We start from the raw sequence: 27,894 nt of genomic DNA, 5'->3' as shown, positions 1-27,894 counted from the left end.
CTCCTGTACGTACATCTCATCCCCGTATCTCTCCTGTACGTACATCTCATCCCCGTATCTCTCCTGTACGTACATCTCATCCCCGTATCTCTCCTGTACGTACATCTCATCCCCGTATCTCTCCTGTACATCTCATCCCCGTATCTCTCCTGTACATCTCATCCCCGTATCTCTCCTGTACATCTCATCCCCGTATCTCTCCTGTACGTACATCTCATCCCCGTATCTCTCCTGTACATCTCATCCCCGTATCTCTCCTGTACATCTCATCCCCGTATCTCTCCTGTACGTACATCTCATCCCCGTATCTCTCCTGTACATCTCATCCCCGTATCTCTCCTGTACATCTCATCCCCGTATCTCTCCTGTACATCTCATCCCCGTATCTCTCCTGTACATCTCATCCCCGTATCTCTCCTGTACATACTTACCTGTCAGACGCGGGCATGAGACATAACGACCGCTGCTGCGTCACTGTGAGATCTGCCTGTTTGGCAGCTCACTAGCGACCATTGAGCGACGCACCAGCGATCCTGACGGGTCGTATCATGGTCAGGATCGCTGGTGCATCGCTAAATTTAACGGGGCCCTTATATTCTTAGGGAGGGACCACAGCCTGTAGAACCCTTTGCCCGAATGTGAGGTCAGAGGAGGCAAACAGATCCAGCCTATAGTGTTTGAAGAGGTTTTTAAAGTGATTACCTTCTCTGAGATAGAGAGCAATGGCTCAAAGGGGCTCTCCGTTAACGCAGTTAATACTAAATTCAGATCCCATGAGGGGTTCTACAGGGTGGAACTAATGTGGCTCTACCACAGGCCTTAATACACTGGGTGCAGAATTATTAGGCAAATGAGTATTTTGATCACATCGTCCTTTTTATACATGTTGTCCTACTCCAAGCTGTATAGGCTTGAAAGCCAACTGCCAATTATGTAAATCAGGTGATTTGCATCTCTGTAATGAGGAGGGGTGTGGTCTAATTACATCAACACCCTATATAAGGTGTGCTTAATTATTAGGCAACTTCCTTTCCTTTGGCAAAATGGGTCCGAAGAAAGATTTGACGAACTCTGAAAAGCCAAAAGTTGTGCGCTGTCTTGCAGAGGGATGCAGCAGTCTTGAAATTGCCAAACTTTTGAAGCGTGATCACTGAACAATCAAGCGTTTCATGGCAAATAGCCAACAGGGTCGCAAGAAGCGTGTTGATAAAAAGGCGCAAAATAACTGCCATGAATTGAGGAAAATCAAGAGTGAAGCTGTCAAGATGCCATTTGCCACCAGTTTTGCCATATTTCAGAGCTGCAACTTAACTGGAGTATCAAAAAGCACAAGGTGTGCCATACTCAGGGACATGGCCAAGGTAAGGAAGGCTGAAAAACGACCACCTTTCAACAAGAAACATAAGATAAAACGTCAAGACTGGGCCAAGAAATATCTTAAGACTGAATTTTCTAAGGTTTTATGGACTGATGAAATGAGAGTGACTCTTGTTGGGCCAGATGGATGGGCCCGAGGCTGGATCAGTAAAGGCCAGAGAGCTCCACTCCGACTCAGACGCCAGCAAGGTGGAGGTGGGGTACTGGTATGGGCTGGTATCATCAAAGATGAACTTGTGGGACCTTTTCGGGTTGAGGATGGAGTGAAGCTCAACTCCCAAGACCTACTGGCAGTTTCTGGAAGACACCTTCTTCAAGCAGTGGTACTGGAAGAAGTCGGAATCGTTCAAGAAAAACATGATTTTCATGCAGGACAATGCTCCATCACATGCATCCAAATACTCCACAGCGTGGCTGCCCAGTAAAGGTCTAAATGAAGAAAAAATAATGACATGGCCCCCTTGTTCACCTGATCTGAACCCCATAGAGAACCTGTGGTCCCTCATAAAATGCGAGATCTACAGGGAGGGAAAACAGTACACCTCTCCGAACAGTGTCTGGGAGGCTGTGGTGGCTGCGGCACATTGCAATGTTGATCGTAAACAGATCAAGCAACTGACAGAATCTATGGATGGAAGGAAGGCGAGTGTCATCGTAAAGAAAGGTGGCTATGTTGGTCACGGATTTTTTTTTTTTTTTTGAATGTTAAATGTTTATTTCTACATTTTGTGTTGTTATATTGGTTTACCTGGTGAAAATAAACAAGTGAGATGGGTATATATATTTGGTTTTTTATTAAGTTGCCTAATAATTCTGCACAGTAATAGTTACCTGCACAATCAGATATCCTCCTAAGATAGCCAAATCTAAAAAAAACCACTCCAACTTCCAAAAACATTAAGTTTTGATATTTATGAGTCTTTTGGGTTGATTGAGAACGTAGTTGTTGTTCAATAATAAAAAGAATCCTCTCAAGTACAACTTGCCTAATAATTCTGCACGCAGTGTAAATCTGGAAACCCATCTATTACCCGCTAGGTCACAATTGTAAAGAGTCCCTAGGGATGAAACCTGCACTTTAAGGGTACTAACAGAAAGGCCAAGCTCTAGCCCCTTTTGGAGGAACTCCAGTATAGATGTCAACAGGATCTCTCCTTCCCCTTCTGCCCCCCCCCCCCCCCCGAAAAGGATAGGAATTTTTTTTCCAGGTCCTCCCATAGATCTTAGTGGTCACCGGCTTCCTGCTACTATGCAGGGTCGAAATTAAATTAAAGCCGAGAACCCTTTTCTCTCTAAGACTGACCTTTCAAATTCCAGGCTGGTAAATGCAGCCCAGACATCTGAGGATGTAGACATGGCCCTTGGGATAGAAGATCCTGATCTTCCGGAAGGACCCACGAATCTGATACTGACATTGTCTTTAGCCAGTGCAATCAAGGTCTCTTTGGCCAAAAAGGGGTTATCAGGACAATTCTGGCTCTGTCTTCTCTGATCTTCATCAAGACTGCCAGCATGAGGCACACCGGGGAAAAGGGATAAAGTAGTCTGGAGGTCCATTCCATCCTGAAGGAATATACTATGTGAGGATTGTCTGCTGGACACAGAACAGAATTTCCGGACCGTCCTGTTGTTCATCGAGGCAAAAAGATCTATCTGGGACAGACCCCAGATGTCCACAATCTGACTGAACACCGTATTCTTCAGGTATCATTCTCCCTGACTTAGCTGACCACGGCTTAGGAAGTCTGCCTTGACATTCTCTGACCCTCTGACATGCAGGGCCGATAATGAGAGATGTTTTTCTGTCAGTAAAAATACTTGCTTTGCAAGCAGAATTAACGGGAACAAGTGTCCCCCCTAGTGATTTATATAGGCCACCGTGGTCCGGTTGTTGAAGAGTATTCTCAGATGGTGGCCCTGCAGAAAAGGTAACAGTCCTTTTTACACTTTCTCCAATGCAAGGAGCTCCCAGTTGTTCGAGAGAGTAACCTCTCCTCCTGCGACCTGGCCTCTTGTAGCCAGTGGACATCTAGGTGGGCTCCCCACGCCCAGGGACTGGTGTCTGTCGTGACTACCCTGGATATTTCGTTCACCCAGGGAACTCCTCTGGTTGTTGAATCGATCCCTAGCCACCACCCGAGGGTATGGATTACTGTCTCTGGAAGGTTTAGCTTGTCTTCAAATCACCCTCTTTGCGTGTGGTACTGGGCCCATTTGACTGCTGGCATACAAGCAAGTTAAAGAACCCAACAAGGACATTGCTCTTCTGAGGGACATTCTCGGACCTGCTGCAGCTGATTAGATAAGACTTTTGATGTTTCTTTCTTTTTCCTCCGAGAGGCGGCATTCCTGTCTGACCGAGTCTATCACTAGACCCAGAAAGACCTGTGACATTACTGGTCCTAACCTGGATTTTTTCAAGTTCAGGCATCATCCCAGTTTCGCTAAAGCATCTGACCATATTGATGCGCTCCTGGCACTGGAGAAAGGAATCCTCCACAATCAGAAAATCGTCTAGATACAGTATGACCAATATGTTCTGCCAGAGAGGAGCGGTCACTTCCAAAATTAGTTTCGTAAATATCCGGGGGCTATTGCTAGCCCAAAGGGAAGAGCCCTGTCCTGGAAGTGTCCGATTTGTGACTGAATCTGTACTGCGATGTTGTTCGTGAATAGGTACATGATAATAGGCATCCTTGAGAACCAGGACTGCCATGTAATAGCCTGCAAAAAGAACCTTCACTGAAGTCCTCACCGACTCCATCTTGAATGACGGGACTACTAAAAATTTGATTAATGCCTTTAAATTTATAACGGTCTTCATAGATGCATCTGTTTTTTTTTGTTCTTTTTTTATCAGGGATGAGTTGAACACCTTCTTCCTTTACCCTAGAGGAATTTCTTCAAATACGTTCTTCTCTTTGAGAGACAGGACCATTTCTTCCAGCAATAATTGTTTGCGCGAAGATGGTTGCTCCGGGGTCTCCATATATCTCTCGTGGGGTGGAGTGTGGAATTTTAATTTTAGGCCTGATCCTATGATGAGAAGGATCCAGGCACTGGAAGAAGCCTTCCTCCCACCTTGGAAACTGAGTCATTGGGAAGGCTTTTTGGTCTCCCGGGAGGGCTTTTTGAAGAAGAAACCTCTCCCTCCTTTAGGCTGTCTGCCTGGTCTGTCCTGGTACTTGAATGGTTTCTTTTGGGAATAGCGACCTTTTTGAAAGGACGGCTGAAAGGATGGAAAGGGTACTCTAGGGAAACCTTTCTTCCTATCCCCTGCTTTCTCAAGGATCTCGTTGAGGGCTAGACCGAACAGGAATTTTCCTTCAAAGGGGAGAGAACAAAGCTTAATCTTTGCCTGCATGTCCACTGGCCAACATTTTCGCCAGACCGCTCTGCTACCTACATTGGACACACGCGGATCTAGCTGCTAATCTCACAGAGTCTGCCAAGGCGTCTTCTAGGAACACTGCTGTTCCCTTGATGGTTGGGATTGACGCCAGGATGGTCTCCCTCGGTATTTGCTGCTCTAACTGGTCCTCCAAGTTGTCCAGCCAGACCTTCAGGGACATGGCAGTGCATGTGGCTGCGATGGCCGGTCTCAGGGCCCCTGCTAAGAACTGCCAGGCCACCTTAAGGAAGCTGTCAGTTTTCTTTATTCAATGCCTCTTTTAATGACCCCCAAGTCCTCAAACAGGAGGAAAATTTCCTTGAAAACTTGGATACCGCCACGTCCAATCTTGGGGCTTTATCCCAAGAGGAGGATGCTTCCTCTACAAAGGGGTACTTTCTTCTAAGGGAGGCCAAACCTTGTCCCTTTCTATCCGGTCTTTCCTACTCCCTTTTAATGAGATTCTGTTTTCTCTCAGAAAGGAAATGTAACATCAACTGTTCTTCACTGTCCTATTAAGGGAATAGAAGAATCCAGGATATCTATAAACAGAAAGATAGTGAGGAAACACTTAGCTAACCTAAATGAATTCAAGTTTCCAGGTCCAGATGAATTACACCCCAGAGTACCTCAACAACTGTTGTCCACAGAGGGGGCACTCCCTATGATTTGATTTAGACCTGCACCTCCTAGGGACTCCCTATCCCTCGCACCACAAAATAAGAGAGAGCGGAGGAGACATAACAAGAGAAGAAAGAGAAAGAAAACCGGACATTAGTCTGCTTTACTTTCTCGTAGTTCATTCACCACTTGGATGGTTTACACAAGTACCGGATCCGGATGTTGGATGATGTCAGAAAGATCTCCCTTGGAGACTGTAAACTCCTCCATACTGACACTATGACGGCCATTCGCTGTACCTTGTATGCTGCCTGAGTGGCCCCCACTGTTCCTGGAACGGCGAGGCTGATGGGGTGCTTGCTTCCTTCTCTCATGAGGTCGTGACGGGAATCTTTTCTCTGGCTACTGGGGCAACTCCTGTTGCTCCTACTGATGTGGTGGCTGTAGCTGCTCAGGCGATTGCTGAGCTTTCATCCTGATGCCACCAAATGCCTGCCGGCAGTCCCCTTTCATACTCACATGAAACAGCTGGCAGACACGCACAGCCCTCAGAACAGCCTCTTCCTCCGGAAGCCGTCAGTCATCGCGCATCCTCTTCTGGTACACGATGCTGACCCCGGTGTCATCTGGCTGCGACTTCCGGCGCGCACTCCGTCCCGGCCTGCCAGTGCTCCCACTGATGGAGGAAGCCCTGCAGCGTCGACAGGTGAGGAGCTCTGCCGCCACCTGCCAGCTTTTCACCCGACACGCCTATTCGTCCGGGCAGCATAGCATGGAGGCATCGCGCACAAGTGCCCAGCACATACCCGCTCAGGGAGGGTACCCCACAAGGACCTCCGTGACGCTACCTGCACCTGGTAGCGGCCGCAGCAGACCCCTGTCTAACAACGACATCCTCTTCATAAAATTTCACCCGGAGCACTGATGCACTCTGGGCAGCGTGGCTAACCAGCGTTAGCACACACTCGCTCAGGCAGGGCACCCCACAGGGACCTCCGAGGCACTACCGGTACCTGGTGACGGCCGCAGCAGACCCATGACTGCCAAACCTCGACCGTCCGAGGCACAGGCATCCTTTTCTATCTTCACCCACGATCTTACTGAGGGTTTCCATTCAAGGACAGGAAACCAACTGGTGCAGACAGAGGAGCCGCCCTTTTTATCTTGAAGGTTTCCTGTCCATCAAGGGCAGATCCCCACTCTCGTGGTGCCGTCATGGGAAGACTGAAAAAGAACATTATACAAGCCTGATGCATTTTGGGAACAAGTTCTGTGGACCAATGAAGAAAAAATAGAACTCTTTGGACACAATGATCAAAGGTATGTGTGGAGTAAAATAGGCAGAGAATTTCAGAAAAAGAACATACTGCCAACCACTAAGCATGGGGGGGGGGGGAAATCGATCATGCTTTTGGGTTGTGTTACAGCCAATGGCACGGGAACATTTCACGGGTAGAGGGAAGAATGGAATCAATGAAATTTCTACAAATTCTTGATGGAAACATAACACCATCTGTAAAAAGCTGAAGGTGAAAAGAAGATGAGGATGGCTTCTACAAATGGATAATGATCCTGAACACAAGGCAAAATACACAATAGATGACCTAAAAAGGCGCAAGCTGAAGGTTTTACAATGGCCCTCATAGTCCCCTGATCTGAACATCATTGAAAATCTGTAGGAGACCTCAAAATAGCAGAGGAAGCAAGACGCCCAGGAATCTCACAGAACTGGAGAAATTCTCCAGGGAAGAATGGAGGAAAATCCCTCAGAGAAGAACTGAAAGACTCTTGTCCGGCTACAAAAAAGTGCTTACTATCTGGGATACTGGCAAAAGGGGGCAGTACTAGGTACTAACCATGCAGGGTGCACAAACTTTTGCATCAACACATTTTCCTTTTTTTAATTTTTAAACTGTAAAACATGAAAATATAGATATATTGTTTGTTCTTTTTTTGCCTAAAATACAAAGGAAATGTGTCATCTGTAACTTTAGGCCTTTTAATCATCAACTTGCTGAAGTGCTCAAAATAACAGTAATTATGGCCAGAGGTGCAAAAACTTTTACATGCCACTGTGCATACATGTCATCCCCTGTATCTCACCTCTATGCCCATCTCATCCCTGTGACTGGGGTGGGGGTCCCTTACCTGGTGTCTGTATCCTCTTCTGGATATTGATCCACTACATTGATTATATCTAGGCAGACGAGTCCAACACACAGGATCCTCTTCTCCCCCATTCTGCTCCGCACAACACTTGGACGTAGGAGACACCTGGACGTAGGAGACACTATGCTGTGTAACAATCTACGGCTGCCTCTGCAAGAAAAACAAAACAAAAGTGTGACCTTTGATCCATGCTGTCGGTGGCTTTGTCAGCAGAATGTTTTGCAGCAGAGTCATGACTGGTGATTCTGTAGATCTCTCTATCTACAGGAGGTCTACCAGTCTTTCTCAGGGTCTTTTAAGGGCCCTTTACACATAGCGATATAGCTAAAGCGTCACCGATTTTGTGACGCAGCAGCGATACCGCTACATGTGATACTCGCCTCCGACCGGCTCCGCCGCTGGTTATCGCTGATCGCGCGAGATCGGCCTGGTCCATTTCTCGTCGTCGGCTTACTGCTGGCGCCGATGATCGAGACATGGACGCGGGCGGAAGACGGTCACCCTCGCCGCGTCTGACAGGTGAGTACGACCTCCAACCGCTGCTGCGTCGCTGTGAGATCTGCCTGTGTGGCAGCTCACTAGCGACCATTTAGCGATGCACCAGCGATCCTGACCGGGTCGTATCGTGGTCGGGATCGCTGGTGCATCGCTAAATGTAATGGGGCCTTTAGTCTTTGTAACTCTCTGAATTCCGAGGTCTCTCACTCTAGCACCTGTGGGGTCTCTCTCTCTAGATCCTATGATGCCCCCCTACCACCCAGTTTAACAGTTTCAAACACAACAGTCATAAGTAACAACTTTATCAATACAATAATTAAAGCACAATCAGCCGCCCCTGCTGGTGAGAGCTTACACTCTACAATGAGGTGGGGGAGATGCAGAGGACAGGGGTGTATATACAGTGGTGTATCTACAGTGGTGGCCCAGCCATCTTGAGGGAGTGAGGGATAGAAAGAGATAAGTGAATAAGTTACATACACACTTAAGGCCCCGTTCCACGCTGCAATATCCCAGCGATCCCACCAACGATCCGACGTGGATGGGATCGCTGGGACATAGCTGACCGCTGGAGAGCTGTCACATAGACAGACTTACCAGCGATCAGGACCAGCGAGCACGCTGATATTCAGGGTAAACAGCGGGTAACTAAGCATTGTGAGGCTTAGATACCCGCTGTTTACCCTGGATATCAGCTCCCAGCGTCTGCTGTATGGCGCTGGGAGCTCGCTGATCGTTGGACTCTCGCTGTCACACTCAGCGATGTGTTCTGCCCAGCGGGAGACCAACGATAGATTTATGGCCCAGACCATTAGGCAACGATTAACGATCAGCTAACTGATCGTTGCTATGTGTCACACGCAACTGGTGACGTTGCAACGATATGGCTCACATTATCGTTGTGTGTAACGGGGCCTTAACACATAAAATGACTTTGATTAAGGAATATGTTAGGCCGCTCTGAACAAATGTGTTTTGAGGGAGCACCTAAAACTGCAAGCTGTGGCTGGTCCTAATTTCTTGGGGTAGAGCATTTCAAAGAATTGGCGCAGCGCGGGAGAAGTCTTGGAGTCGGGAGTGGGAGGTACAGATTAGTGCAGAGGTTTGCCGAAAGTCTTTTGCAGAGCGCAGCGGTTGGCTAGGCTGATAGACAGAAATGAGGGAGGAGATGTAGGGGGGTGCTGCACTGTGGAGAGCTTTGTGGATGAGAACAAGTACTTTGAATTGGATCCTATAATGAATGGGCAGCCAGTGTAACGACTGGCGAAGAGAGGACACGTCCGAGTACCGATTAACCAGATGGAGGACACTGGCTGCTGCATTAAGGATGGACTGGAGAGGGAAAAGTCAAGTAATGGGGAGGCCAATTAATAGAGCATTGCAGTAGTCCAGGCGGGAGTGGATCAAGGCGACAGTGGGGTTTTTTGTTGTTTCCATGGTGAGAAAAGGGCAGATTGTAGAGATGCTCTTTAGGTGTAAGGGGCAAGAGCGGGCAAGAGATTGTATATGGGATGTGAAGGAGAGATTGGAGTCAAACATAACACCCAGAGAGCGCGCCTGCTGCCGGGGAGTTATTATGGTGCCACCCACGGAGAGGGAAATGTCAGATTTAGGGAGGGAGGGAAGGAGCAGAAGAAATTCAGTTTTGGAGCGGTTGAGTTTCAGATAGAGAGCGGACATGATATTGGAGACTGCGGACAGACAGTCACTGGCGTTCTGTAGTACAGCGGGGGTAAGGTCGGGGAATGACGTGTATAGTTGTGTGTCATCAGCATAATGATAGTACTGAAAGCCAAATCTGCTGATGGTCTGTCCAATTGGGGCCGTGTAGAGAGAGAAGGGGGCCAAGGACTGAGCCTTGAGGTACCCCGACAGCAAGAGGAAGAGGAGATAACGTGGAGCCAGCGAACAAAACACTGAAGGAGCGGTCAGAGAGATAGGCAGAGAACCAGGAGAGAGCAGTGTCTTTAATGCCTAGTGACTGGATGGTCAACAGTGTTGAAAGCTGCAGATAGGTCGAGAAGAATGAGCAGAGCGTGGTCACCGTTAGATTTTGATGTCATAAGGTCATTGGTCACTTTGAGTGCAGTTTCTGTTGAATGTAGGAGGAGGAAGCCGGACTGTGAAGGGTCTAGGAGGGAGTGAGTGGAGAGGTAACGGGTAAGGCGGGAGTAGACAAGGCTCTCTTAAGAGTTTAGAGATGAAGGGGAGATTGGAGACTGGTCTGTATTTGTTTGTGTAGGATGGGTCGAAGGCGAGGTTTTTTTTTAATAATGGAGTAATGATAAAGTGTTTGAAGGAGGATGGGAAAATGCCTGAGGAGAGGGAGAGATTAAAGGTTGCAGTTAGGTGAGTTGTGACAACTGGAGAGAGACTGGAGATGTGGTGTTATGAATGGGTCACCGAGGAGGATAGCAGGCCCAGGCTAAGCCACAGAAAACCAGAGAGGTTGGTAACTAAGCGGATTGCAGACCCCCTGATCCTATCCACACAACTAGCAGTAGCCGTGGAGCGTACCTATGATGATCCTAGACGCCTCGGCACAGCCGGAGAGCTAGCTAAGCCTAAAGGAAGAAAGGAGAGATCTAAACTGCCCCGGAGCAGACCCCAAAGGAATACATAGCCCCCAAACATATATTGTCGGTGACACAAGATGAAAACACAAACACAGATAGAAAGATAGGCTGAGCAAACGATGGGGCCCACACTAACTAGAAAGGACAGGAAAGGAAAGACACTGTCTGCAATCACGCAAAAAACTGTGCAAAAAGTCCAACACGTCTGATGCAAAAAAAACACTTCGCCTCCACTATATCAGCACTCTGGTGTATTGTGAAAGCAAAGCAAAAAGAGATCAATATAACAGGGGACAAAACAAACTGGCACAAGCAGTAACATATGGGTGGTGATTCAGCACAGCCCCAGCCGGAGCTGGCTGACCTGCACAAAGCAGAGATAGCAAAACCAGATCAAATGCAAACAGAATAGCAAATGAACACTTAGCTGAACATACAGGGACAGAGCAGGAGACATCAGACCTCAGAAGGCACAGGAAGAAAATCACCAGCAGGGATAGAGGGAGTCGGCTGTCTGAAATCCCAATCTGAAACCCCAGATCTCCAATCGTCATCCTCATTATCAGGTGGCAAGCTTCTGTCAACCAGATAAGCTCCACTACCTCAAGTAACCACCAGAGGGAGCTCAGAAAGAGAACTCGCAACCCCTCTGTCAATCTGACCAGCTCCACTACCTTCAGTAATATCCAGAGGGAAGACAGAAAGAGAATTCACAACAATGTGGTCAGTAGTGCATGTAGTTGGAGCAGAAGAGAAGAGCCTAGAGACTTCTGTGTTGGGATCAAATGTGGAGAGTGAGCCAGGGGAAATGCAGGGAGGGATATGACATTATCTATCTTCTCTATAAAGTGGGAGGCCAGGTGTTAGGGCTGGCGGAATGCACGAAATAATAAAAGATGGTGATAAGGTGCTTTCGCAGCCCGGGGTCCACCGTGCAGAGGTGGTAAACTGCTGCTCGGTAATAGCGGACGCTATGTGGTGGTATAAAAGAGGAACACACGCGGGTTAACGTCAAGGGCGAACTCTGTTACTTCACAGAGCCGCACTACCGCGGAACATAAATGCCGGAGCCTGTTAAAGCTCACAGAGCTCGGCAAGGTGAGTGCTCAGTATATGGTCACAGAACTCTGTTCCACGGAGTCAGAGTCCCTCTAGACCTACTAAGTGTGCGGCGTCGCACCTGCCACTATTGGACGCTGGCGACAGTAGAGTGCCAACCAAGTGCACCGTGGCGTACAGACAAGCCACCACTTGAAGCTGATGCTAGTCTCAGACTCTGCCTCCTACCTGCATCTCAGCCTGGGCGCTAACAGACAAGGCTACACAACACAAGCATAACAAGAGTAGGGGTTTCATAATGAGTCATTCATACAACACTCACTCCACATGGCCTGTAATTATTTCCTATAATAGCGCATGGCCGAGCAGCCATGAGAACCCTTTATAGTTGCAGCCTTCCTAGTGAACCAATCGGTGCATCAACAGGACCTGAGCATGTGACCTCCGACATCCAATGAGAGGTCGTCCCATGGGCATGCTCAGTAGACCGAAAGACGGACAGTCCCAGGAGCTGCTCGTTGCTGGCTATTGTGGATTGCTAAGGCTGAACCAGGGGTGGCAGCAGCAACCAAGCAGACAACACCAGGCTGAGCAAGACGCCGGGATCGACGTCTTTGCTGAGCAGCTTCCTTGCAACTGGGAATTTATTATTATACATTTTTATAGCGCCATTTATTCCACTGTGCTTTACATGTGAAAAGGGGTAAATATAGACAAGTACAATAAACATGAGCAATACAAGACACACACAAGTACAGAAGGAGAGAGGACCCTGCCCGCGAGGGCTCAGTCTACAGGAATGAATGGGAGACCGCAGAAGGCAAGGCTCGGGATTCCTCCTGTGCAGGGGAAGAAACCCGACGCCTAACACCAGGTCATCAGCACAAATGTCTGCTATAGGGGCTTGTGCTTTCAGCCTCAGGAGGGAGTGAAAGGTGTCAAAAAGTTTCTTGGGGTTGTTGGCTAGTGAGGAGATCAGGGTGGTGAAGTAGGTCTGTTTGGTCAGGTGAAGGGCAGCGTTATAGGCTCTTAACATAAATTTGAAGTTGATGAAGTCTTCTGATGTGCGGGTTTTCCTCCATAGGCGTTCAGCACTCCTAGAGCATCGCTGGAGAAGTCGAGTTTGTGATGTGAGCCAAGGCTGTTTTACTCTGTGTTTGGAGGTTCTGAGGGTGTGGGGCGCTACTTGGTCAAGGGTGCTTCTGAGAGTGTTGTTGTAGTGATGAACAGTCAGATCAGGACAGAAAAAAGAGGAGATTGGGGACAGTGATGTGTAGGGAGTCTGAGGGTTAATGGCTTGTAGATTTCTGAATGTGTGGTAGGTAGGAATGAGCTGGGGTGGGCGTGGATTTGTGAGCGTGAAGGAGAGAATGCTGTGGTCAGAGAGGGGAAGAGGTGAATTATTTTGGTAATAGATTGAACAGAGCCGGATAAAGACCAGATCAAGGGTGTTACCGTCCTTGTGTGTCTCAGAGGTTGAGAGCTGTGCGAGGCCTAGAGAAGTGGTTAGTGATAGAAGCTGGGATGCAGATGTGGAAGTAGGGCTGTTAATGGGGATGTTGAAGTCTCCCAGGATAAGGGTTGGTAGTTCTGAGCTGAAAAAGATAAATTTCAGCTCACCTCTTGTAAGTTCGTAAGAACTATTGAAAAGCTCTGAGCGCGGACACGTCTCTGCCAGGACGTATAATGACTCCAAGAAAAGGAAGAAAGGTCCAGCTCGAGAAATTTAAAATCCAGGATTTTTATTGTATCATGTTTAAAATACATTCATGGCTGCTTGTGATCAAGTAACGGCAACAAAGTTCACCGCATGGGGATATTCTCCAGGTCTCTGTACGCGTTTCGAGCCCAAATGCTCTTAGACTCAGAGTAGCTGTGGAATATCAGCTGAACCACATATAAAACTCTGTCACAGGTGATCTAATCAGAAGTGAACAATTTACACAAAAATAATAAAATCAAAAAAATGAGAAAAAAAGAAAAAACACAAAAACACATTAATACATAACATAATAGAAATATATACAAAAATTCAATAGTACAGCATAAATTCCTTCTTTTTAAATTTAATCTCAGAGGAACACGTGTATCAAGCATATATATCCAATGTGCCTCACGGTTCCTTAAAGGTTTTTCTATGTCTCCACCTCATAAATCTCTTCTAATCCTCTCCGCTGCATGAATCTTCAAACCAGATAAATCCCTGTTATAAACAAAGCATTTTACTTCTGACAGATAAAAACATTCCTAGTAGTAGTTTACCCGACATCATATAGGTGTTCACTCCTTTACTTTACAGATAGTGGATCCTGCATACTTTAAGCCGCATTTAGTACATTCAGCGATATAAACCACATAGTTTGAGTTACAATTTAAAAACTCTTTGATCTTATATACCTTACTATTAGTGGCATTAGAGAAAAATATATAAGATACACATGCAAACCTACTACAGGTCTATTGTGGATAATGCATTGGGGTATAACCCTCAAGCATGCTCAGATGACACTCAGTTAGCTGTTAGAACATAATCAGATGAAGATACACATGCAAAACTTCTGCAGCTCTCTTGTAAATAATACATTGGGGTGTGACCCTCAAGCATGCCCAGATAACACCTAATTAGCTGTTAAAACACTACCAAAATAAAGGTACACATGCAAACCTTCTGCAGGTCTATTGTAGATAATGCATTGGGGTGTAGCCCTCAAGCATGCTCAGATGACACTTAATTGACTATTAAAGCACAATCGAAATACAGAAACACATGCAAACCTTCTACAGGTCTATTATGAATAATACGTTGGGGTATAACCCTCAAGCATGCTCAGATGACACTTACTTAGTTGTTAGAGCACAATCAAGATAAAGATACCCATGCAAACCTTCTATAAGTCTATTATGGATAATGCATTGGGGTATAACCCTCAAGCATGCCCAGATGACACTCCGTTAACTGTTAGAGCACAGTCAAAATAAAGATATGCTCTTAGACTCAGAGTAGCTATGGAATATCAGCTAAACCACATATACCACTTAGTCACAGGTATACCCCAATGCATTATCCACAATAGACCTGTAGTAGGTTTGCATGTGTATCTTATATATTTTTCTCTAATGCCACTAATAGTAAGGTATATAAGATCAAAGAGTTTTTAAATTGTAACTCAAACTATGTGGTTTATATAGCTGAATGTACTAAATGCAGCTTAAAGTATGCCGGATCCACTATCTGTAAAGTAAAGGAGTGAACACCTATATGATGTCGGGTAAACTACTACTAGGAATGTTTTTATCTGTCAAAGCATTTTACTTCTGTTTATAACAGGGATTTATCTGGTTTGAAGATTCATGCAGCGGAGAGGATTAGAAGAGATTTATGAGGTGGAGACATAGAAAAACCTTTAAGGAACCGTGAGGCACATTGGATATATATGCTTGATACATGTGTTCCTCTGAGATTAAATTTAAAAAAAAAGGAATTTATGCTGTACTACTGAATTTTTATATATATTTCTATTATGTTATGTATTAATGTGTTTTTGTGCTTTTTCTTTTTATGATTTTATTATTTTTGTATAAATTGTTCACTTCTGATTAGATCACCTGTGACAGAGTTTTATATGTGGTTCAGCTGATATTCCACAGCTACTCTGAGTCTAAGGGTGTGTGCAGACGCTGCGGAATCCGCTGCAGATTAATCCGCACGGATTTTGCAAAAACCGCAGGTCAAAAGACCTGCGGATTATCTGCGGTTTTGTCCTGCGGATTCACCATCTCCACAATGGTGGAGATAGGAACCCGCTGTGGATTCCGCAGAAAGAATTGTCATGTCACTTCTTTCTGCGGTTTCAAAACCGCAGCAAATCCACGCGGATTTTTCCGCAACGTCTACACAGCGTTTTTTTTTTTTTACCATTCATTTGAAGGGTACTGTACACCGCAGCTAAAACTGCTGCGGGTCCGCAGCGGCCAAAACCGCGGAAAAAAACGCAGTGGAATCCGCAGCGTGTGCACATACCCTAAGAGCATTTGTGCTCGAAACGCGTAGAGACCTGGAGAATATCCCCATGCGGTGAACTTTGTTGCCGTTATTTGATCACAAGCAGCCATGAATGTATTTTAAACATGATACAATAAAAATCCTGGATTTTAAATTTCTGGAGCAGGACCTTTCTTCCTCTTCTTGGTAGTTCTGAGGACATGAAGTGCGGCAGCCAGGCCGAGAAATGGTCAAGGAACTGGGTGGGAGAGCCTGGGGGCCGGTATACGACCGCTACTCTGAGGGAGAGGGGACGGAAGAGCCTGATGGTGGACCTCAAAAGAAGGGAATGAGAATGATGGAGCTGGGGGGATGACCTGGAAGATACATTGTGGGGACAGGAGTATGCCGACTCCACCACCAGGTCTGTTTGTGGGTCTTGGGGAATGGGAGAATTGTAAGCCACCATGGGAATTGGCAGCAGGAGACGTCAGAATCCAGGATTCAAGGGAATCTGTCACCCCATTTTTGGCCACCGCCATCAGGGGCTTATCTACAGCATTCTGTAATGCATTCTGTAATGCTGTAGATAAGCCCCCGATGTAACCTGAAAGAAAAAAAAGAGTTAGGGCCCCGTCACACATAGCGACTCACCAGCGATCCCGACAACGATATGACCTTGTCAGGATCGCTGGTGAGTCGCTACATGATCGCTGGTGAGCTGCCAAACAGGCAGATCTCAGCAGCGATCAGGACAGCGACACGCGGGTAACAAGCCACGCACGTGGTGCTTAGAAACCCGCTGTGTACCTTGGTTACCAGCTCGCTGATCGCTGGTCTCCCGCCTGCCACACGCAGCGATGCATGCTGGCCAGTGGGAGACCAACGATCATAAAAATGTCCAGGCCATTCGAGCACGATCAGCGATACCCGGCAGGGGGGCCGGTCGCTGATAACTTGTGACTCAGCAGCGATCTCACTAGCAACATCGCTGTGTGTGACAGGGGCTTAAGTTTATACTCACCCTGGCGTTCGGTCCGGTGGGTGTCGCCATCCCGTCTGGCGCCTCCCATCTTCATACGATGAAGTCCTCCTCCTTGCTTCTCCCTCGGCTCCTGCACAGGCGTACTGCTCTGTCCTGATGAGAGTACTGCAGTGCGCAGGACCTCTCTGACCTTTCCCGGCGCCTGCGCACTGCAGCACTTTACTCTTCCCTCAACAGGGCAGAACAGCACGCCTGCGCAGTAACCAAGGGAGAAGTAAGGAAGACGTCATCTCTATAAGATGGGAGGCGCCGGACAGGATCATGACACCCACCACACCCGCCCCCCGGTGAGTATAATCTAACGTGTTTTTCTAATCTTTCAGGTTTCATCAGGAGCTTATCTACAGCTTTATAGAATGCTTTCTCCTGCACTCTCAGGGTCTGTCTCGCTCTCTCCTGCGCTCTCGGGCTCTGTCTCGCTCTCTCCCGCCCTCTCGGGCTCTGTCTCGCTCTCTCCCGTGCTCTCGGGCTCTGTCTCCCTCTTTCCCGCGCTCTCGGGCTCTGTCTCGCTCTCTCCCGCGCTCTCGGGCTCTGTCTCGCTCTCTCCCGCGCTCTCGGGCTCTGTCTCGCTCTCTCCCGCGCTCTCGGGCTCTGTCTCGCTCTCTCCCGCGCTCTCGGGCTCTGTCTCGCTCTCTCCCGCGCTCTCGGGCTCTGTCTCGCTCTCTCCCGCACTCTCGGGCTCTGTCTCGCTCTCTCCCGCACTCTCGGGCTCTGTCTCGCTCTCTCCCGCACTCTCGGGCTCTGTCTCGCTCTCTCCCGCACTCTCGGGCTCTGTCTCGCTCTCTCCCGCACTCTCGGGATCTGTCTCGCTCTCTCCTGCACTCTCGGGATCTGTCTCGCTCTCTCCCGCACTCTCGGGTTCTGTCTCGCTCTCTCCCGCACTCTCGGGATCTGTCTCGCTCTCTCCCGCACTCTCGGGATCTGTCTCGCTCTCTCCCGCACTCTCGGGCTCTGTCTCGCTCTCTCCCGCACTCTCGGGCTCTGTCTCGCTCTCTCCCGCACTCTCGGGCTCTGTCTCGCTCTCTCCCACAATCTCGGGCTCTGTCTCGCTCTCTCCCGCAATCTCGGGCTCTGTCTCGCTCTCTCCTGCAATCTCGGGCTCTGTCTCGCTCTTCCCTGCAATCTCGGGCTCTGTCTCCCTCTCGCTCTCTCCTGCACTCTCGGGCTCTGTCTTGCTCTCTCCTGCAATCTCGGGCTCTGTCTCGCTCTCTCCTACGCTCTCGGTCTGTCTCGATCTCTCCTGCCATTCGGGGTCTGTCACGCTCTCTCGGGCTCTGTCTCTCTCTCTCCTGCACTCTAGGGCTCTGTCTCGCTCTTTCCTGCAATCTCGGGCTCTGTCTCGATCTCTCCTGACATTCGGGGTCTGTCTCTCTCTCTCCTGCAGTCTCAGGGTCTGTCTCGCTCTCTCGGGCTCTGTCTCGCTCTCTCCTGCACTCTCGGGCTCTGTCTCGATCTCTCCTGCCATTCGGGGTCTGTCTCTCTCTCTCCTGCAGTCTCAGGGTCTGTCTCGCTATCTCGGGCTGTCTCGCTCTCTCCTGCACTCTCGGGCTCTGTCTCGCTCTGTCCTGCACTCTCGGGCTCTGTCTCGCTCTCTCCTACGCTCTCGGGCTGTCTCGATCTCTCCTGCCATTCAGGGTCTGTCTCTCTCTCCTGCACTCTCGGGCTCTATCTCGCTCTCTCCTGCACTCTCGGGCTGTCTTGATCTCTCCCGCACTCTCGGGCTCTGTCTCGCTCTCTCCCGCACTCTCGGGCTCTGTCTCGCTCTCTCCCGCACTCTCGGGCTCTGTCTCGCTCTCTCCTGCAATCTCGGGCTCTGTCTCGCTCTTCCCTGCAATCTCGGGCTCTGTCTCCCTCTCGCTCTCTCCTGCACTCTCGGGCTCTGTCTTGCTCTCTCCTGCAATCTCGGGCTCTGTCTCGCTCTCTCCTACGCTCTCGGTCTGTCTCGATCTCTCCTGCCATTCGGGGTCTGTCACGCTCTCTCGGGCTCTGTCTCTCTCTCTCCTGCACTCTAGGGCTCTGTCTCGCTCTTTCCTGCAATCTCGGGCTCTGTCTCGATCTCTCCTGACATTCGGGGTCTGTCTCTCTCTCTCCTGCAGTCTCAGGGTCTGTCTCGCTCTCTCGGGCTCTGTCTCGCTCTCTCCTGCACTCTCGGGCTCTGTCTCGATCTCTCCTGCCATTCGGGGTCTGTCTCTCTCTCTCCTGCAGTCTCAGGGTCTGTCTCGCTATCTCGGGCTGTCTCGCTCTCTCCTGCACTCTCGGGCTCTGTCTCGCTCTGTCCTGCACTCTCGGGCTCTGTCTCGCTCTCTCCTACGCTCTCGGGCTGTCTCGATCTCTCCTGCCATTCAGGGTCTGTCTCTCTCTCCTGCACTCTCGGGCTCTATCTCGCTCTCTCCTGCACTCTCGGGCTGTCTTGATCTCTCCCGCACTCTCGGGCTCTGTCTCGCTCTCTCCCGCACTCTCGGGCTCTGTCTCGCTCTCTCCCGCACTCTCGGGCTCTGTCTCGCTCTCTCCCGCACTCTCGGGCTCTGTCTCGCTCTCTCCCGCACTCTCGGGCTCTGTCTCGCTCTCTCCCGCACTCTCGGGATCTGTCTCGCTCTCTCCCGCACTCTCGGGATCTGTCTCGCTCTCTCCCGCACTCTCGGGATCTGTCTCGCTCTCTCCCGCACTCTCGGGATCTGTCTCGCTCTCTCCCGCACTCTCGGGATCTGTCTCGCTCTCTCCCGCACTCTCGGGATCTGTCTCGCTCTCTCCCGCACTCTCGGGATCTGTCTCGCTCTCTCCCGCACTCTCGGGATCTGTCTCGCTCTCTCCCGCACTCTCGGGATCTGTCTCGCTCTCTCCCGCACTCTCGGGATCTGTCTCGCTCTCTCCCGCACTCTCGGGATCTGTCTCGCTCTCTCCCGCACTCTCGGGCTCTGTCTCGCTCTCTCCCGCACTCTCGGGCTCTGTCTCGCTCTCTCCCGCAATCTCGGGCTCTGTCTCGCTCTCTCCCGCAATCTCGGGCTCTGTCTCGCTCTCTCCCGCAATCTCGGGCTCTGTCTCGCTCTTCCCTGCAATCTCGGGCTCTGTCTCCCTCTCGCTCTCTCCTGCACTCTCGGGCTCTGTCTTGCTCTCTCCTGCAATCTCGGGCTCTGTCTCACTCTCTCCTACGCTCTCGGTCTGTCTCGATCTCTCCTGCCATTCGGGGTCTGTCACGCTCTCTCGGGCTCTGTCTCTCTCTCTCCTGCACTCTAGGGCTCTGTCTCGCTCTTTCCTGCAATCTCGGGCTCTGTCTCGATCTCTCCTGACATTCGGGGTCTGTCTCTCTCTCTCCTGCAGTCTCAGGGTCTGTCTCGCTCTCTCGGGCTCTGTCTCGCTCTCTCCTGCACTCTCGGGCTCTGTCTCGATCTCTCCTGCCATTCGGGGTCTGTCTCTCTCTCTCCTGCAGTCTCAGGGTCTGTCTCGCTATCTCGGGCTGTCTCGCTCTCTCCTGCACTCTCGGGCTCTGTCTCGCTCTGTCCTGCACTCTCGGGCTCTGTCTCGCTCTGTCCTACGCTCTCGGGCTGTCTCGATCTCTCCTGCCATTCAGGGTCTGTCTCTCTCTCCTGCACTCTCGGGCTCTATCTCGCTCTCTCCTGCACTCTTAGGGTCTGTCTCGCTCTGTCCTGCACTCTCGGGCTGTCTTGATCTCTCCTGCCATTCGGGGTCTGTCTCCCTGTCTCCTGCACGCTCGGGCTCTGTCTCGCTCTCTCCTGCACTCTCGGGCTCTGTCTCGCTCTCTCCTGCACTCTCGGGCTCTGTCTCGCTCTCTCCTGCACTCTCGGGCTCTGTCTCGCTCTCTCCTGCACTCTCGGGCTCTGTCTCGCTCTCTCCTGCACTCTCGGGCTCTGTCTCGCTCTCTCCTACGCTCTCGGGCTGTCTCGATCTCTCCTGCCATTCAGGGTCTGTCTCTCTCTCTCCTGCAGTCTCAGGGTCTGTCTCGCTATCTCGGGCTGTCTCGCTCTCTCCTGCACTCTCGGGCTCTGTCTCGCTCTGTCCTGCACTCTCGGGCTCTGTCTCGCTCTCTCCTACGCTCTCGGGCTGTCTCGATCTCTCCTGCCATTCAGGGTCTGTCTCTCTCTCCTGCACTCTCGGGCTCTATCTCGCTCTCTCCTGCACTCTTAGGGTCTGTCTCGCTCTGTCCTGCACTCTCGGGCTGTCTTGATCTCTCCTGCCATTCGGGGTCTGTCTCCCTGTCTCCTGCACTCTCGGGCTCTGTCTCGCTCTCTCCTGCACTCTCGGGCTCTGTCTCGCTCTCTCCTGCACTCTCGGGCTCTGTCTCGCTCTCTCCTGCACTCTCGGGCTCTGTCTCGCTCTCTCCTGCACTCTCGGGCTCTGTCTCGCTCTCTCCTACGCTCTCGGGCTGTCTCGATCTCTCCTGCCATTCAGGGTCTGTCTCTCTCCTGCACTCTCGGGCTCTATCTCGCTCTCTCCTGCACTCTCGGGCTGTCTTGATCTCTCCTGCCATTCGGGGTCTGTCTCTCTGTCTCCTGCACGCTCGGGCTCTGTCTCGCTCTCTCCTGCAGTCTCAGGGTCTGTCTCGCTCTCTCCTGCAGTCTCAGGGTCTGTCTCGCTCTCTCCTGCAGTCTCAGGGTCTGTCTCGCTCTCTCGGGCTCTGTCTCGCTCTGTCCTGCACTCTCGGGCTCTGTCTCGCTCTCTCCTGCAGTCTCAGGGTCTGTCTCGCTCTCTCGGGCTCTGTCTCGCTCTGTCCTGCACTCTCGGGCTCTGTCTCGCTCTCTCCTACGCTCTCGGGCTGTCTCGATCTCTCCTACCATTCGGGGTCTGTCTCTCTCTCTCTCCTGCACTCTCGGGCTCTGTCTCGCTCTCTCCTGCACTCTCGGGCTGTCTCGCTCTCTCCTGCACTCTCGGGCTGTCTCGCTCTCTCCTGCACTCTCGGGCTGTCTCGCTCTCTCCTGCACTCTCGGGCTGTCTCGCTCTCTCCTGCACTCTCGGGCTCTGTCTCGCTCTCTCCTGCACTCTCGGGCTGTCTCGCTCTCTCCTGCACTCTCGGGCTGTCTCGCTCTCTCCTGCACTCTCGGGCTGTCTCGCTCTCTCCTGCACTCTCGGGCTGTCTCGCTCTCTCCTGCACTCTCGGGCTGTCTCGCTCTCTCCTGCACTCTCGGGCTGTCTCGCTCTCTCCTGCACTCTCGGGCTGTCTCGCTCTCTCCTGCAGTCTCCCACGCTTCCTCCTCTGTCACTTACCTCTAGGTTTTGTCTTTTCACTTCCTGCTTCTGTCACATGTTTATCACTATGACAACCGCCCCGCCCCCTGCCTGTGACCTGCAGAGTCTGACAGAGAGCAGATCTGTGAATAGACAATGAGTGTGGAGCTGGTGGTGATGGGACTGATCAGTGTGGAGCTGGTGGTGATGGGACTGATCAGTGTGGAGCTGGTGGTGATGGGACTGATCAGTGTGGAGCTGGTGGTGATGGGACTGATCAGTGTGGAGCTGGTGGTGATGGGACTGATCAGTGTGGAGCTGGTGGTGATGGGACTGATCAGTGTGGAGCTGGTGGTGATGGGACTGATCAGTGTGGAGCTGGTGGTGATGGGACTGATCAGTGTGGAGCTGGTGGTGATGGGACTGATCAGTGAGGAGCTGGTGGTGATGGGACTGATCAGTGTGGAGCTGGTGGTGATTGGACTGATCAGTGTGGAGCTGGTGGTGATGGGACTGATCAGTGTGGAGCTGGTGGTGATGGGACTGATCAGTGTGGAGCTGGTGGTGATGGGACTGATCAGTGTGGAGCGGGTGGTGATGCGACTGATCAGTGTGGAGCTGGTGGTGATGGGACTGATCAGTGTGGAGCTGGTGGTGATGGGACTGATCAGTGTGGAGCTGGTGGTGATGGGACTGATCAGTGTGGAGCTGGTGGTGATGGGACTGATCAGTGTGGAGCTGGTGGTGATGGGACTGATCAGTGTGGAGCTGGTGGTGATGGGACTGATCAGTGTGGAGCTGGTGGTGATGCGACTGATCAGTGTGGAGCTGGTGGTGATGGGACTGATCAGTGTGGAGCTGGTGGTGATGGGACTGATCAGTGTGGAGCTGGTGGTGATGGGACTGATCAGTGTGGAGCTGGTGGTGATGGGACTGATCAGTGAGGAGCTGGTGGTGATGGGACTGACCAGTGTGGAGCTGGTGGTGATGGGACTGATCAGTGCGGAGCTGGTGGTGATGGGACTGATCAGTGAGGAGCTGGTGGTGATGGGACTGATCAGTGTGGAGCTGGAGATGATGGGACTGATCAGTGTGGAGCTGGTGGTGATGGGACTGATCAGTGTGGAGCTGGTGGTGATGGGACTGATCAGTGTGGAGCTGGTGGTGATGGGACTGATCAGTGTGGAGCTGGTGGTGATGGGACTGATCAGTGTGGAGTTGGTGGTGATGGGACTGATCAGTGTTGAGCTGGTGGTGATGGGACTGATCAGTGTGGAGCTGGTGGTGATGGGACTGATCAGTGTGGAGCTGGTGGTGATGGGACTGATCAGTGTGGAGCTGGTGGTGAAGGGACTGATCAGTGCGGAGCTGGAGGTGATGGGACTGATCAGTGTGGAGCTGGTGGTGAAGGGACTGATTAGTGCGGAGCTGGAGGTGATGGGACTGATCAGTGTGGAGCTGGTGGTGATGGGACTGATCAGTGTGGAGCTGGTGGTGATGGGACTGATCAGTGCAGAGCTGGAGGTGATGGGACTGATCAGTGTGGAGCTGGTGGTGATGGGACTGATCAGTGTGGAGCTGGTGGTGATGGGACTGATCAGTGCAGAGCTGGAGGTGATGGGACTGATCAGTGTGGAGTTGGTGGTGATGGGACTGATCAGTGTGGAGCTGGTGGTGATGGGACTGATCAGTGCGGAGCTGGTGGTGATGGGACTGATCAGTGCAGAGCTGGAGGTGATGGGACTGATCAGTGTGGAGTTGGTGGTGATGGGACTGATCAGTGTGGAGCTGGTGGTGAAGGGACTGATCAGTGTGGAGCTGGTGGTGATGGGACTGATCAGTGTGGAGCTGGTGGTGATGGGACTGATCAGTGTGGAGCTGGTGGTGATGGGACTGATCAGTGTGGAGCTGGAGATGATGGGACTGATCAGTGTGGAGCTGGTGGTGATGGGACTGATGCTGGTGGTGATGGGACTGATCAGTGTGGAGCTGGTGGTGATGGGACTGATCAGTGTGGAGCTGGAGGTGATGGGACTGATCAGTGTGGAGCTGGTGGTGATGGGACTGATCAGTGTGGAGCTGGTGGTGATGGGACTGATGCTGGTGGTGATGGGACTGATCAGTGCGGAGCTGGTGGTGATGGGACTGATCAGTGTGGAGCTGGTGGTGATGGGACTGATCAGTGTGGAGCTGGTGATGATGGGACTGATCAGTGTGGAGCTGGTGGTGATGGGACTGATCAGAGTGGAGCTGGTGGTGATGGGACTGATCAGTGTGGAGCTGGTGGTGATGGGACTGATCAGTGTGGAGCTGGTGGTGATGGGACTGATCAGTGTGGAGCTGGTGATGATGGGACTGATCAGTGTGGAGCTGGTGGTGATGGGACTGATCAGAGTGGAGCTGGTGGTGATGGGACTGATCAGTGTGGAGCTGGTGGTGATGGGACTGATCAGTGTGGAGCTGGTGGTGATGGGACTGATCAGTGTGGAGCTGGTGGTGATGGGACTGATCAGTGTGGAGCTGGTGGTGATGGGACTGATCAGTGTGGAGCTGGTGATGATGGGACTGATCAGTGTGGAGCTGGTGGTGATGGGACTGATCAGTGTGGAGCTGGTGGTGATAGGACTGATCAGTGTGGAGCTGGTGGTGATGGGACTGATCAGTGTGGAGCTGGTGGTGATGGGACTGATCAGAGTGGAGCTGGTGGTGATGGGACTGATCAGTGTGGAGCTGGTGGTGATGGGACTGATCAGTGTGGAGCTGGTGGTGATGGGACTGATCAGTGTGGAGCTGGTGGTGATGGGACTGATCAGTGTGGAGCTGGTGGTGATGGGACTGATCAGTGTGGAGCTGGTGGTGATGGGACTGATCAGTGTGGAGCTGGTGGTGATGGGACTGATCAGTGTGGAGCTGGTGGTGATGGGACTGATCAGTGTGGAGCTGGAGATGATGGGACTGATCAGTGTGGAGCTGGTGGTGATGGGACTGATCAGTGTGGAGCTGGTGGTGATGGGACTGATCAGTGTGGAGCTGGAGGTGATGGGACTGATCAGTGTGGAGCTGGTGGTGATGGGACTGATCAGTGTGGAGCTGGTGGTGATGGGACTGATCAGTGTGGAGTTGGTGGTGATGGGACTGATCAGTGTGGAGCTGGTGGTGATGGGACTGATCAGTGTGGAGCTGGTGGTGATGGGACTGATCAGTGTGGAGCTGGTGGTGATGGGACTGATCAGTGCAGAGCTGGAGGTGATGGGACTGATCAGTGTGGAGTTGGTGGTGATGGGACTGATCAGTGTGGAGCTGGTGGTGAAGGGACTGATCAGTGCGGAGCTGGTGGTGATGGGACTGATCAGTGTGGAGTTGGTGGTGATGGGACTGATCAGTGTGGAGCTGGTGGTGATGGGACTGATCAGTGCAGAGCTGGAGGTGATGGGACTGATCAGTGTGGAGTTGGTGGTGATGGGACTGATCAGTGTGGAGCTGGTGGTGATGGGACTGATCAGTGCAGAGCTGGAGGTGATGGGACTGATCAGTGTGGAGTTGGTGGTGATGGGACTGATCAGTGTGGAGCTGGTGGTGAAGGGACTGATCAGTGCGGAGCTGGTGGTGATGGGACTGATCAGTGTGGAGCTGGTGGTGATGGGACTGATCAGTGTGGAGTTGGTGGTGATGGGACTGATCAGTGTGGAGCTGGTGGTGATGGGACTGATCAGTGTGGAGCTGGTGGTGATGGGACTGATCAGTGTGGAGCTGGTGGTGATGGGACTGATCAGTGCAGAGCTGGAGGTGATGGGACTGATCAGTGTGGAGTTGGTGGTGATGGGACTGATCAGTGTGGAGCTGGTGGTGAAGGGACTGATCAGTGCGGAGCTGGTGGTGATGGGACTGATCAGTGTGGAGTTGGTGGTGATGGTGTCAAGGTGAAAATATATTTTCTTATATAACTTTTATATTTTTATACTGTGAAACAATAAGTTTTTCCTAATTGCTTGCTAATGCAAATGTAACTGTATTAAAGATGGCTGCCAGTGTTCACTTTCACTTAAATTCAGTGTCTAAAGAGTTAAGTTAAGTTTCATTTCTCCTAAAAAAGATAACTCAGGAATGTGAAGAAGAAGTAACCATCGGGAGACGTTTTGACGAATCAGAGAGAGACTGGACACTAGATGTATACTGCATAAACCCCGCCTAATGCACGCCTTCCCCTAACACTCAATATAGTATTGTGTATTTGTAAATAAAAGCCAGTTGTTGTACTGCTCCTGACAGGTGTGGATGCAGGACATTAGCTAAGACTGAATCAGCTGCATGTCTGAGTCATTCTTAATCGGTACCAGATGTTTTGCGCTCGCACAATGATTTGGAATGACTGGTGAATGAGGATTCATTGTCGTTTACGACCCCGACAATTGGACTGATCAGTGTGGAGTTGGTGGTGATGGGACTGATCAGTGTGGAGCTGGTGGTGATGGGACTGATCAGTGCAGAGCTGGAGGTGATGGGACTGATCAGTGTGGAGCTGGTGGTGATGGGACTGATCAGTGTGGAGCTGGTGGTGATGGGACTGATCAGTGTGGAGCTGGTGGTGATGGGACTGATCAGTGCAGAGCTGGAGGTGATGGGACTGATCAGTGTGGAGTTGGTGGTGATGGGACTGATCAGTGTGGAGCTGGTGGTGAAGGGACTGATCAGTGCGGAGCTGGTGGTGATGGGACTGATCAGTGCAGAGCTGGAGGTGATGGGACTGATCAGTGTGGAGCTGGTGGTGATGGGACTGATCAGTGTGGAGCTGGTGGTGATGGGACTGATCAGTGCAGAGCTGGAGGTGATGGGACTGATCAGTGTGGAGTTGGTGGTGATGGGACTGATCAGTGTGGAGCTGGTGGTGATGGGACTGATCAGTGCGGAGCTGGTGGTGATGGGACTGATCAGTGCAGAGCTGGAGGTGATGGGACTGATCAGTGTGGAGTTGGTGGTGATGGGACTGATCAGTGTGGAGCTGGTGGTGAAGGGACTGATCAGTGTGGAGCTGGTGGTGATGGGACTGATCAGTGTGGAGCTGGTGGTGATGGGACTGATCAGTGTGGAGCTGGTGGTGATGGGACTGATCAGTGTGGAGCTGGAGATTATGGGACTGATCAGTGTGGAGCTGGTGGTGATGGGACTGATGCTGGTGGTGATGGGACTGATCAGTGTGGAGCTGGTGGTGATGGGACTGATCAGTGTGGAGCTGGAGGTGATGGGACTGATCAGTGTGGAGCTGGTGGTGATGGGACTGATCAGTGCAGAGCTGGAGGTGATGGGACTGATCAGTGTGGAGTTGGTGGTGATGGGACTGATCAGTGTGGAGCTGGTGGTGAAGGGACTGATCAGTGTGGAGCTGGTGGTGATGGGACTGATCAGTGTGGAGCTGGTGGTGATGGGACTGATCAGTGTGGAGCTGGTGGTGATGGGACTGATCAGTGTGGAGCTGGAGATTATGGGACTGATCAGTGTGGAGCTGGTGGTGATGGGACTGATGCTGGTGGTGATGGGACTGATCAGTGTGGAGCTGGTGGTGATGGGACTGATCAGTGTGGAGCTGGAGGTGATGGGACTGATCAGTGTGGAGCTGGTGGTGATGGGACTGATCAGTGTGGAGCTGGTGGTGATGGGACTGATGCTGGTGGTGATGGGACTGATCAGTGCGGAGCTGGTGGTGATGGGACTGATCAGTGTGGAGCTGGTGGTGATGGGACTGATCAGTGTGGAGCTGGTGATGATGGGACTGATCAGTGTGGAGCTGGTGGTGATGGGACTGATCAGAGTGGAGCTGGTGGTGATGGGACTGATCAGTGTGGAGCTGGTGGTGATGGGACTGATCAGTGTGGAGCTGGTGGTGATGGGACTGATCAGTGTGGAGCTGGTGATGATGGGACTGATCAGTGTGGAGCTGGTGGTGATGGGACTGATCAGAGTGGAGCTGGTGGTGATGGGACTGATCAGTGTGGAGCTG

General features: G+C 51.2%; 1 protein-coding gene across 4 annotated transcripts in view; it reads right to left on the bottom strand.

Moving 5' to 3' along the window:
* The window catches only part of KHK (ketohexokinase), a 64,107-nt gene extending 42,147 nt beyond the window's left edge, over window positions 1–21,960 (bottom strand). For 2 of the 4 annotated variants that reach the window (XM_073557758.1, XM_073557757.1), the window contains exons 1-2: window positions 21,939–21,959; window positions 7,538–7,708 (exon numbers count right to left, since the gene is read on the bottom strand). In XM_073557758.1, the coding sequence (XP_073413859.1) occupies window positions 7,538–7,629 (92 nt within the window). In that variant the 5' untranslated portion in view covers window positions 7,630–7,708; window positions 21,939–21,959. Of the gene's footprint in view, window positions 1–7,537; window positions 7,709–21,938 lie in introns of all 4 variants that reach the window. The other 2 variants (XM_073557759.1, XM_073557756.1) reach the window with 2 other exon arrangements.
* Between the last annotated feature and the right edge of the window lie 5,934 nt (window positions 21,961–27,894).

The sequence above is a fragment of the Dendrobates tinctorius genome, unplaced genomic scaffold, assembly GCF_039654945.1.
Source record: "Dendrobates tinctorius isolate UK_male_01 unplaced genomic scaffold, ASM3965494v1 ptg000251l, whole genome shotgun sequence".
In the NCBI taxonomy this organism is placed as follows: domain Eukaryota; kingdom Metazoa; phylum Chordata; class Amphibia; order Anura; family Dendrobatidae; genus Dendrobates; species Dendrobates tinctorius.
The sequence above is the reverse complement of the archived record's forward strand: the minus strand, read 5'-3'. Positions and strand labels throughout refer to the sequence as shown.